This window comes from Anastrepha obliqua, chromosome 1, assembly GCF_027943255.1.
Source record: "Anastrepha obliqua isolate idAnaObli1 chromosome 1, idAnaObli1_1.0, whole genome shotgun sequence".
Classification (NCBI taxonomy): domain Eukaryota; kingdom Metazoa; phylum Arthropoda; class Insecta; order Diptera; family Tephritidae; genus Anastrepha; species Anastrepha obliqua.
In genome coordinates this window covers 142,438,381-142,451,082 of record NC_072892.1, presented here as the reverse complement: position 1 = coordinate 142,451,082, position 12,702 = coordinate 142,438,381, and the positions used below count along the sequence as shown (strand labels likewise).

At 33.9% G+C, this 12,702-nt stretch overlaps 1 protein-coding gene across 7 annotated transcripts in view; it reads left to right on the top strand.

Moving 5' to 3' along the window:
* Positions 1-12,702, top strand: part of LOC129236359 (C-terminal-binding protein) — a 38,759-nt gene that overhangs the window by 21,810 nt on the left and 4,247 nt on the right. For 3 of the 7 annotated variants that reach the window (XM_054870705.1, XM_054870706.1, XM_054870704.1), the window contains 2 exons: positions 1,073-1,292; positions 11,585-11,787. In XM_054870705.1, the coding sequence (XP_054726680.1) occupies positions 1,073-1,292; positions 11,585-11,787 (423 nt within the window). Of the gene's footprint in view, positions 1-1,072; positions 6,279-11,584; positions 11,788-12,702 lie in introns of those variants that run through there. The other 4 variants (XM_054870708.1, XM_054870707.1, XM_054870711.1 and 1 more) reach the window with 3 other exon arrangements.

Sequence of the window (12,702 nt, the reverse complement as noted above, 5' to 3'; positions counted from 1 at the left end):
ATATTTGGCGCGTACGCTTCTGTTTTGCCCCACCTCTTATTTGATGTGCGCCTCTTGATGTAGTTCCACAAATGGAGGGACGTACAGTTTTAAGTCGACATCGAACGGCAAACAGTTTGTTATGAGGAGTTTTTTCATAGCAGAAATACACTCAGAGGTTTGCCATTGGCTTAAGCAAATTGACATGGCCGAAACTCAACAGGGGTTGTAGTTGTTGTTGTTGTAGCATCATAAACATTCCCCGTATATATATGGGGAATGATGCTGAGGTGACAGTCCTTGGAACCGACTGTCGTGGTTGTTCAAAATGCCAGCTAAAACACAATAGGGAGAATGCAAGAACATTGATTGGTGTATTAACCGGTCATTGTCTAATAGGTAACCATGCAAGAAGGCAGGGAGTTCCATACTATGATTATTGTAGAAGCTGCTACAATACAGAAGAAGAGGAAACAATTAAACTTCTCCTTTGTGAGTGTGAAGGATTAGCTAGAAGAATACTTCACACGCTTGGTAATGCATTTTTAACAGATGCAGCGGATTTAGCACATCTTAAACTAATAACGCTAAGCTCTTTTATAAAAGCCACAGGGTGGTTTGAAAGGGATCCACCATAGTGTAAGGAAAAAGTTCCAATGGCATCACAGTGGAGCTACGACAGATCTAAGTGTGCCATTTTGGCAGCCACCAAACCTAACTACCTACCTACCTTGCCATTGGCTGCCGGGGGGTGACCGCTATTGAAAAAGATTTTTTTCAATTTGTCATGTCATGCTTGGCGTCAATCCCGACAGTGATTATTTGAGAAATTTCAACTCACCTCGCAACCTTTTTCGTAATCAACATAATCATTTCCTCTAAATATGCCTGGGTTTAATTCTGTTTCATCAGAGTCTTACCGACAGTAACTTTTAAGTGGTTCTAAACTGTTTCAGGACTAAAATGGCAGCAACTTTTTATGATTGGCCGTTGATAGTTAATTTTTTTTAACACATTTTTTTAGGCAACCCAATCTTAGCACATATATTATTTCATGAAGTATATCAACTCATTTTTTTTTATCCAATTTCAGGGAGCCCTTAAAGACGCTCCAAATCTTATATGTACACCACATGCAGCCTTCTTCAGCGATGCATCCGCAACAGAGTTGCGTGAAATGGCAGCAACGGAGATACGACGGGCAATAGTCGGCAATATTCCAGACGTCTTAAGGAATTGTGTTAATAAGGAATACTTCTTGCGAACACCGGCTGTAGCTGCTGCTGCTGCAGCTGCGGCAGTGTACTCAGAAGGTAAACTACAAATATTATCAAATCCAGAAAAGTGAAAGTAATATTTTAACGTAAACGTAATATTAATGAAAAATCAACAAAACAAAAAAGGAAATAGAAGAGAAACATTGCAAATTATAATAAGCGCGAAAATTTAAATAAAGTAAACAGGTTAAAATACAATTAAAAATTAAAAAAAAACACCACAAAAATAGAGTTAAAATAAATAATATTGAGTGTAATGATAGCTGCAACCTAAAACAGATTAATACATACAGTATATTAAAACACTTAAAAAGCAACAAAGAAGAAAAGATAAACAAAAATCCAACAGTAGTAGGAAACATAATAAGGACTATTTAAGAATCTAACTTAAATGCGAATTTGCAAAAAGAAAATGAGAAATATACAATTAGCTTAGTGCATAGAACCCCAATACCAACAACAAAGAAAAACAAGCAAAACAATAAAAGAGATAAAACGACACACTGCATATGACGAAGCAGGAAGAAAAGAAATGAATTTCTTTCAAATCAAATTAATTAGGTTTATAGCAGCGCAGCAGTAGCGGAAACATACGCAAGGCATATATGTTTCCAATTCCTTAATAATTAAAGTCATGCAGTTGTACAATACATGAGCTTAGTAATGTGTGTGTACATATGTACAATACATAGGTGTATTTATGTCCATACTTATTTAATCCCTTCATTCGCTTATGACCTCTATATACATCCTTACATATGATTTAATGCATATATACATAATAAAGTTATATATGTATGTATATCGGAAAAATCGGTGCGATAGTGGAGGAGTTTGTCGAAAGTAGAGTCAGGAGGTCAGTCAAAGGCACAAAAACATAGGCGGCGGTTTGGTTAAACGCAATACTAATTGCTTTTATTTGTAGAAGTCGTTACTTTTCCAGTGTTTGTTACATACTGCCCATCAAAATTTGGGTATATTTTGAAGTTTATAACCGTGCTTGATGAGCAATATAACGCCCTTGCTTTTATACGTGTCAGTGTATGTGAATTAACTAAAAAAAATCCGAGTATAAGCCCGAACCCGTGCACTCTTTTATTTGTTGTTCTAATTTGCTTTGCATTTTTTAACATCTTACATACGAAAAATAATTTTTTGAAATTTTGAGAATGTGTTTAATGTTTCTTGTGTTTTTTTTTTGTTTTTCTGTCGAAATTTCATTAGTTAGTATCTTATTCATGTGCGCAGAGTTCACATTTATTCCGTTTTCGCTCCAACTTTTCGCATAAAATTCTTATATAAAAGTGTTACCTTTCCTTAAGTGGTTTTCCATAAAATACATTTACATAAACTTGCATTAGTTATATAAAGCTTTTTCAATCACTCGTAAATTTAGCAAAAACTATTCCTATCTTCGGTATTTATTTTCATCTTAAATGAGTCATTCGAGTTAACTCCCGCAGTTATAATAATAATTTTTCCGATTAAAAAATGCGTTGTCATGGTAAAGAGTCTTTAATGTTGTTAAAATGCATGAAGGAACATAAATTTTCAATTAAAACAAATCTCCGGCAAATTACACTTATAATTAAAGTTTATGAAGAACAGATTGAAACTAACGCAGAACTGGTTCATTAGGGATTGGTAATGGTTCTCCTCTATTCCGTTTAACTGTCTACTTACTTCATTTTAATAAATTCTATAGGGAAAAGAAAATTTGTAACTAAGCTCGCGTTTGTTCCGCGGCGGCAAAAGTGGCTGGGTTAGCTCATTCTTGGGCCATTTAAAGGTTTTGTGCTCGTTTATTTGGAACGGAAAATATTTTAAATTTTTAACTCATTACTTATTATTCTTTGTTTTTATGCAATCAAATACATCAATCATTCATATAACTAACTTATTTAATTTAAATAGTTTTTAAAATGCGAATGCAATGTAACACATTTTTATTGAATTCGAAAAACAACTTCGCGTTTTCACCTATATTCAAACCAAAAAAATTGCTGCATCATAAACCGTAGTGGTTACTGTCGTAGAAGTACAGTTTTGAGTTTTTACTTTCAAAATATAAGCGGTACTGATTAGCTGGATTTTGCGCTAGTATCAAATTCTTTGTAAGGCTTATTTAGTCCTTCCAGCCGGAAATTCGGCAGATTTCTGAATATCTAATTTCTCTGTCCAAATTTTTGGTTTCGGCGATTAAACAAGCCGAATTTAACGCATACATACTTATGCATACATGGGCACAAAAAATCCTAAGCTTGAAGTGCAAACGTTCATTCTATTCATTTTTTTATATATAAAATCATCAGTTCATCCTCCAATTTTTTTTGCTTATTATGTGTTTTATGGAAAACATTTAAATCCGTTGTTTAGAAAATTAATTTTTCGTTTCAACCTACTGCAATACATATAGGAAGTGCTTTTATTTTTAAAGCGATTGTTTTTTAATGCCATAGTTGAACAATTTTGTGAGTGCAGAGAAAGCATAGCTAAGTGAGTTTGATTTTCTTGTCTTATTTTTCCCTTATGAAACAAATACTCTCATATAAGTCACTCTTGCAGCAGATAATTTTTCCTTATTTTTTGGCGTTACGCTATTGAATAATTCTTTATTACCAGCCAATTTGTAAAGAACAAAGTTTTGAGGGCATTCATGAAATATTTAAACAAAAAAATCGCATGGTATGCGACCGGCTTTTGGAGTGCATATCGATATAAGAGAAAGAAGGAAGTTCGTTGAACGCAAGCAGGATATTAAACAATATGATCTTGTGTGTTAATGAATGTTTATTGTAAGCGTGTGTCTTATTCATTATTGTAAATTGCAAAGATCGTATATAAACCGTAAAATATGATAAACGTATGCATATCTATAATTTTGTAAGCAGCTGTATAACTGTGCACTCAATGATCACTTAAATTCTATATTCCTTTAATGTATATGTTATAATCAATGAAAACAAAAATTTACTGACTTTCAGAAGGCAAATAAAAATTTTGTAGTTGTTAGAACAATTTATATTCAATTTCAATTCAACTTAAACATTTACTTTATATCGACCTGTAAGCGCGGGAAAATACACATACAAAAAAATTTATTTATATTTGTTTAAATATACATACTTAGCGTAGATGCTCGTAAGTTCTGTTTAGAAGATTTTAAGCGTTGCAACAATTAAAATCTGCTCTATTGAATGATCTCATCATCCTTGTTTATTTTCGACTTCCAATTGAACTTTAACAAAAAATATATTTTCGTGTTTGGTGCATATAACACATTTAAATGTGTGTGTGTATGTAATTCAGCAAACGCGGTTCAAAATGAAATTGCCTGAATTTGAACCTGGCACCGGAGTTGTAAAGTTTTAAGCGAATTATTAAGCAACAAATGCATAAACAAATAGCAAGCAAGTTGGAATTTTTAGGAAAGAACTACGACCAAACCGTTATGTATAATGTGTCACACAACTGACATTCTGAATTCAGGAGCAATAACGAATGAAAAATAGAAGCGAAAACAAAAAAAAAAGAAACAGCTGAAGTTTGCAACGAGAAGAAAGATGAGCAAAGATATATAAAGTAAATTTTAACATCTAACATAAAAAGAAATGAAATATATTAAAACAGAATAGGTTATGTACATTTAAAATACTTTAAATTTAATAATATTAATTTAGAGATACGACTATATAAAATTTAAAACTAAAGTATATAAACAAGAAAATTAAAAACAAAATAAAAACAGCAACAAAAAATCAATTTATAAGTTCAGAAAAAAAGTTAAAATGTAGTAGTTTAACGCATAAAAATAACAATATGGAGAGCAAGAACAGCATACAAGCATGTATGTTTGCTCGAATGATATATTAAGCGTATGTTTCGGCTAATTTTCTCTAACGCAGCTGTTTTCGATCACTGTAAAATGCTGTTGGGAAGTGCACTCAATTTTAAATGAAATATAAAACATAATACATACATACGTAAAATGCGCAAATATCTGTAAGTCAATAGTTTTGTTCATTTTCCATGCACATTGACAGTCACAAAGAGCAGCGGTAAGCCAAACAGGGTAGTACAGGTACTCAAATCTTACTAGTTTGTAGTTCGTGCTTTTCTTTTCATGTAACGTTCTTGGGTTTGTAACGTATGCGTTGGTAGACTATATATATAATTCGGACAACATGTTTTGCAATACTTAAATGTTCTTCTTTTGAGATATACAATAAATAACCACCACTAAATTCTTAAATAAATAGAGCTATTTAATGGTGAGCATTTTTACCGCCTTAAATTCAAATGCTATTTAAGCATCATTAACGATAAATTTATTATATGTCACAGAGAAAAATACGTACGTTTTAGCTTACAAATTAGTAGTATTTTACACAACAGGGTACATAATAATGCTGCAATCAGAAGTAGCAAATGCATAAGCAGGCAGGTGGTGTTCGATCTTTTAACAACTCGTCTTTTTTTATATTGTAACTATAAATTTCCACTCTTCAATGACACTAAGCATAAATGATGCATTTTTAAAACTTTAAGAAGAACGAATAAAAAATGGAATGCTCAGTGTCGTTAGCGACTGTCGCGGTTTGTGTAAGAGTCGTATACCACCAGCTACTTGCACACCAACACCACTACAACCACTACTGCAATCACCACATCTACAATTAATAGCAACGGAATATGTTTACTGAGCACCCTCTCCCACATTGAGAAAATTAAAATAAAACAAAAAAAGTATAAAAAGAAAAGAAATTATATATTATAAGTATATGAGACACATAAAAGTATAAGTTAAAATAAGGATGAGTAAATATTGAAGAAAGAAACAAAAAACAACAGATAATCGATCACAATGATGACGATGATAATGATGCAAATGAAAGTGAAATGAAATGAAAACTGTTATTTTGTATTGTATAAATATTTTTAATAACTGTGAAAGCTAAATAAAATTAAACTTTTCCAGAGAAAAAAACAAAACAAAAATAAACTAAATTCTAAAAAAACAAACGCGATAATCTTTTTTCTTTAGTCAGTTATCGTTGAACCTAAGTAGTCGGGCTATTTTTTAATTAGCACTAATTATCTAATTATTGAACCGTGCTTTATCTGAACTGTTTTTACATTTTGTTTTCATAGCCTAACATAACACAAACAAACAAAAAAAAATGAATCTTTGTTGTAGAGTTTGCTTAGGTTTTCTTATGGTCTTTGAAATTTACTGGGATGATGGAATCATTAAGTGAGAGCAAAGTTATGTACAAATATACTGTTATACTAAATATTGTTTATCAAGTTATTACAAAATCTTACATATACTGTTTTACTAAAAACGGTTCCAAAATTATTTGTAAAAGAAAAATTAAAATATGCTGCTAATGAAAGTCAGTAAATTTATTAAAAGTAAATAGTAAACAATTTTATAAGTGTAGGTTAAATATATGTATATAGTATATTTAAAAAAAAAAGTTAAAAAATATTTGCATTGGTGTACGACACATTAGCGGCTGGAAGTGTAATTCCCGTGATAGTGGAATTCCAGACTGCATCACAATACGACAAATTTATTTCTCACTCACCTATAGTTTGTTTTGTGCAGCATTCGTTCCATCATTCCCAAGAATTTCAAAAAAAAAAGTTAGATACAAGTTTAGCATTCATATTTCTGTGTGAATTCTGTCAAAAAAATACGGGGAATTTATCATTTAAAAAGTCTGTTCAAAGTGATTTGCAAAATTAACAAAAAAATATATGACTATAAATATAAAATATTTAAAATAATGCCCATATGATGTCAGACAGGGAATTTTCCTCGAAAAGGTCAGATTTGTTGAAAAGGTTTGATTTGTTTTTGTTTTGCGTCACTGTCATGCGCCATACTAAAATTGTATGGTTCGGAACCGTTTGTCGAAAAACTCCGGTCGACTTTTCTCTTTCCAAACTCAAATAATCATTTCAAAGCACCCGTTCCTAGGCGATCGAAACAAAATGTCCAGGAAAACTTGTTGATAATTGGATATTGGTAATTGGTTATTAGCATAAGTAATAGAAAATATTGTGTTTTATTGACCAATTTCCGGTACTTTTTTGAGCGGATCTATGTTTGTTTAACGAAAAAGTTTGTGCCTGTAACTATTTTTCATAAAAACTGCTTTTGCCTGTTTGTATGAGTTCAGATCATGCTTAGTATGTATGTATGGTTGGACACGTGTGTTGTTGTTGTGGTTCTAAATTTTTGGAAAATACTGTTAAAGTGGCAGTTCTTGGCCGGATATAAATCGGGGTCGTTCCGTAGCGTCAGATCGACCATCGTGGGAATGGATATTTGTGTGTCGATAGGTCTGAGTCTCTGGAAATGATCAAGATTTGCAGCATGCGCACAACTGGCAACGCTGCTGATTATAAATATTGACATTTTGCTTATAGTTTGGTTGCCTTTTAGACCATATTTTTTGGTGCAGTTAGTAAAATGGAAGTGCTATTGAATTTAGTCATTTTCAACATATCGTCCTCATTATATCAGAGGCATGAATGTGTTAATTTTCCATTTTTGAGTTAATGGGTGATTAACAATTGGTTGGTTGCCCTATCCAATGCCACATAAAACACAGATAATGGCTTAACCGTTTTTGTTTTGTTTTTTAATAAGATCCACTTCTTCATTTATTCCACAGCATAAAGGGGCACGTCACATGCTGGAAGAGAATCTTAACCAAACATAACAGAATATAGGCGCCAATTATAATTCAAACCAAACATATATCAACTTGAAAATTATAATTTTTTCAAGGATTACAACTAACAAATTTATCAACAGTTATAATAATAGTCAACCGAGAAAACTTTTTCGAATCGATAAAAATAAATTTGGTTTTGAAACTGTTCCTTTGATAAATACACATTTTTAACAAAGCGCACGTTGTTCCTATTGGCCAGTATCTCAAGCTCCTCGCACTCACGTATTTCGGCCTCTCCTTTCCTTTTTTAGCACCCGGTAGCGATCCCACATGGTCCACGTTGCGGCGGATTGTAGCGTGGCTCTGTAGGAGGCATCTTTTCTTTCTGAGGCAGCATGAAATTCCTCGTCGTTCGGCGGCGGTACGTAAAGAGCGAGAAATGTTGCTCCATTGCTCGTGCATGCCGGATTGTTGGGCAGTACTCTCTGAGAGCAGGAGTGAGAGTCGAGCGGCAAATCTTCTGGCTAAACTGACTTGGACTAAAAACTTTTTATTAAGCGAGTCGCGTTATTTATTTTATTATTTCGTTTGTATATCATCAGTTATTCTCAACGGTCTTAAGAAATACTTTCTAGACAAAATGTGTGTTTGAAGGTTATGAGTATACCACCTTGATCAAAAAGTTGCCGGATTATTTTCAGAAAATTCAAAATAAAGTTTATTCCTCCAATGTGTTATTTTCGCCTTCAAAGTGCTCTTATTCAACTGCAACGCGCTTATGCCAGCATTTGATCCAGCTCTCGAAATATTTCTGGAACTTTATTTTCGGTATTGCCATAATTTCGTTTCTGCTGTTAAAACGAGTTCCATGTAATAGTTGACTCGATCAAACCAAAAAAATTTAAGGGAGCCATATCAGGTGATTTCGATGTCTGTTGGATGGTATTCGTTTAGTTCCTGATCAAAAATTCACGGAGATGGCACTGTCCGACGGTGCGTTTTCTTGATACAAAATCCACGAGTTGTTTTTCCACAAATCCTTTCTTTTGGCGAATTGCTTCACATAAACATCTCATAACGCCCAAATAATATTCATTATTAACTCTCTCACCTCCTGGCAAATTCTCGTGGTGTAGAATGTCGTTGTAATCCACAGAAACCGTGAGCGGCGGTTTCTTTTTTGACTGAAATCGACATGGTTTTTGGCATTGGTTCATTCGGCGCCCTCCATTCACTCGCCTGATGTCTGTATTGCGTGTCGTATTCATAAATCCACGACTCGTCTCCACTAATTTGGTCGGATTCAGTCTGGAAATCATGTCTTTTGTGCGATCAACGCATGAAATTCAGGTCCTTTGATCCAGTTTTGCAATAACACGACGCGATTCCAAATTATTAACTACAAATTCCTGAGTGGATACATAAGCAATGCTCATGTCCCCTGCCAACGCTCTGATGATTCATTTGCAGTTATTGATCCACTTTTTCAGTTCAGTTTTCGATGCCGACGTCCTGGCACTAGTTCGTCATCCTCACGAAAAAAAAATAAAACGTCATCGGCGGCTGTTCTTTGAACTTTTTGATCAGGGTGGTATATAACCAGGCTGGAGGTGATTACAGGTGATAGCAGTAGTACATAAACCCAATTTACATGTACATATTTTTTTTGCTTTTGGCTTTCAGATTGTCAAAGCAAGCTGTTTATATCTAAGACGTGAACTCGCGTTGATAGAAATAATCAATAATTAGATCTGTTCATGGGGAGCATGGATGAATTTGTGCGCTCATCTCTATTAACCACAATCGATGGAGGGGAATAAAAAGACGGCCCAGTTTCGCTCGAGATTTTCAAGGTATCACAATCGGCTACTTTTTTTTGGTACTCAAAAGGATGCTACTGTTGTTGTAGCTCTCTTTCATTCTCCATACATGTACAGGGAATGCTGCTGGAGTGACAGTCCTTGGCCGGATATAAATCCGGGTTGTTCCGGTAATGTAGAAACGATTGTCGTAGGAACGAAAAGGCATCAGTCTAAGGATCGATTATTAAGAAAGTTTCTGTATTATTGGAGAATACTGCGCTTCATTTTAAGAAAAAATGAAAAAGGCCTTTCAGTAAAGAAGGAGTAAAATTCACTAAAGTTATACTTGATAATGTGCCCGTTTACAAGTCCCGGGCCTAACAACCAAAAAATACAACAACACGAAAACACACGCAATTTCCATCAAGAACAACACCACTCAAACATTTCAATGCCACTTTTGTAGAACGATTTATCTTCTGCATAAAAAAAGGCCTCAGTTTTAGCGATAACCTCTTCATTCGAACGAAATTTATTACCGGCGAGCAAAAAGTAACAAAAGTTAGGTCTGCGAACAGCCAGTAGTTGCTAGGAGCCAAATCTGGCGAATGCGGTGGATGTGAGCGCAATTCGAAGTTCAATTCATGTAGTTTTACCATTTTTTTGATTGACTTGTGACATGGTGCGTCGTTTTGAATATCAGCACCTACTTGGAACAGAGCTTTCTCATAGTCCAATGCTCATGCAATATAAAGCCAACTCGTTCCTTTGCTCAGGCACCTTCACTTTTCGATCATTCAAAACGATTTTGTGGATTTTTTTATGTTTTCTGGGGTTACCGCCTCATTTGGATTGCCTTGTACATCATCGGTGTCTCTACGACCACGTTTAAAGTCAACAAACCAACGTTTTATTGTTGTTTCTGATGGAGCGATGGAGCGGAGTCCCCATAACACTTTTCAAGCCATTGCTTCGCTTGAACTGTATTTTTCCCTATCAAGAAGACCCATTGTTTTGGAAATAACACAAGTAGCGTCACTCTTAGCACAATAACTCACGAAATAATGAATCGAATTTTAACAGCTGTCTTTTTAAGGTTAGTACTAACTGAAAAAGAGCTAAATGCAAAAAAGTGCCATCTATGTGTTAAGCCGGGTACTTTTCAGCTCATGTGTTTCACGTTTACAGATTTAGCTCCTTAAGATTATTATGTATTTCGAAAAATTAAAAACTGGGCATCGAGCGAACAATTTATTAATGATAAAGTGATGTCGGAATTTTTTCGTATTTTAGTATACAACTTTTTTTTATTGTATAAATAAACTTGAAAAGGGATCTTCGGAGTGTCTTAGCATTGGACAATATATCGAAGAGAAAATATAATTTCATATTAAATTCCACTTTCCTTATTCACTACGCAAACTTGTTGATGTCCCCTCGTATATACTTAAACATGTACATCAATGTATTTACATATAATACATATTTATATATTTTTCAGTTTTAAAGGCTTGTTATTGTATTTATTAGCTGATGATAATTTCGTCTGTATGCAAGTGTGCTCGTGTGTATGAATAAAAAAAACTTTTTCATGAGGACATTTTTGAGCAAGTGGCAGTTATTTTGTTTTCAATTAGAAGGTATTTAAAAGACATACAATGCAAAATAGTTTAAATTTTAAATTTGAAATTAAAAATGTTAGAACAATTGAATTGGAACAGCGTTAGTTAAAAAACATACAATTGTAGTTGTTAAAACTGAAGCAAGCATTCATACCAAGTATATTAATGATGTTACTTTGATGCTATATATGTGCTAAATATATACAAACAAACAGGATTAAATGGCGGATATTATTCAGCGGGCGGACTACAACAGGCCCACAGTACTACACACGATGTACCGCACAGTGCAGCTGGTAGCGCACTTGTCGCCCCACCACCGCCGTCGGTAGTGAATCCGTCGCCAGTTCCTACGGTGCCGTCGGTGCATATACCGCCGCAAGTTGGACTACAGCATGGACTTGTGAGTAGTAAATCGGTAGGTATAGCTATTTGTTGCTGTTGTTGTTATTGGTGTTAATTGTTAATGTTGTTTGTTACAATTTTAGTTGCTGCTAGCGTTGTTTTGATTTATATACATACATGCATACATATATAAATGTATGTTGTTGGTTTCATCTTCGTCTAATCGATCGCAAATAAATCATTAATTACTCTTGTATTTGTATCATTTGTGTATTTTTCCATGTTGCAACTTCCTGTTATGTTGATCATTGCTAGGGATTTCAAAACATGCAGTTTGTTGTATAGTATCTCTGTATCTCTGTAAAATTAAGAATATGCTAGATTCATGACTGTACAAGTAATTTAACGAACATTTGCTAGCTAGCTTGTAAAGTTGTTGTTGGTTTTTGTGTGGTTGCCCTATGGTTGATTGATTTGTTAATTCAATGTTTTCTTTTTCTGAAGTTGTTGTTTTGTTTGTATTTATGTATTGCAGTGCTATTTGCATTACATACATACATACAAAAAATTGAGTTGTATTGTGTAACTATGTATGTAGAAATGTATTGTATGTATGCACTTCCAAAGGTTGCTGCTAGTATCACTAGTTTATAAAAAAGTATCTGCCATCGAATTGTATTTCTCAAAGTAAAACTTTATATCGAACGCAGTGTCTTTGCCTGCTTATACACATTTTGCTAGTTATCCACTGTACTTTGTAATAAATACGTAAAACTGTAATTAGTGGTGCCGTACCGTAGTCATAACCGTAACCATAGCAATCAGCTGGTCAACATATTTGCATCGCTGTAAACGCACCATAACGCCGTAACCGTATATATCTATTGAATTTTGAGTTTTCTCTGTAACCGTAGCAGCTGAGAAATACTTTACATTTGTAATTTTGAAATTTTCGATAAAAATTGGAATTTTAGAAATGAACCACGAA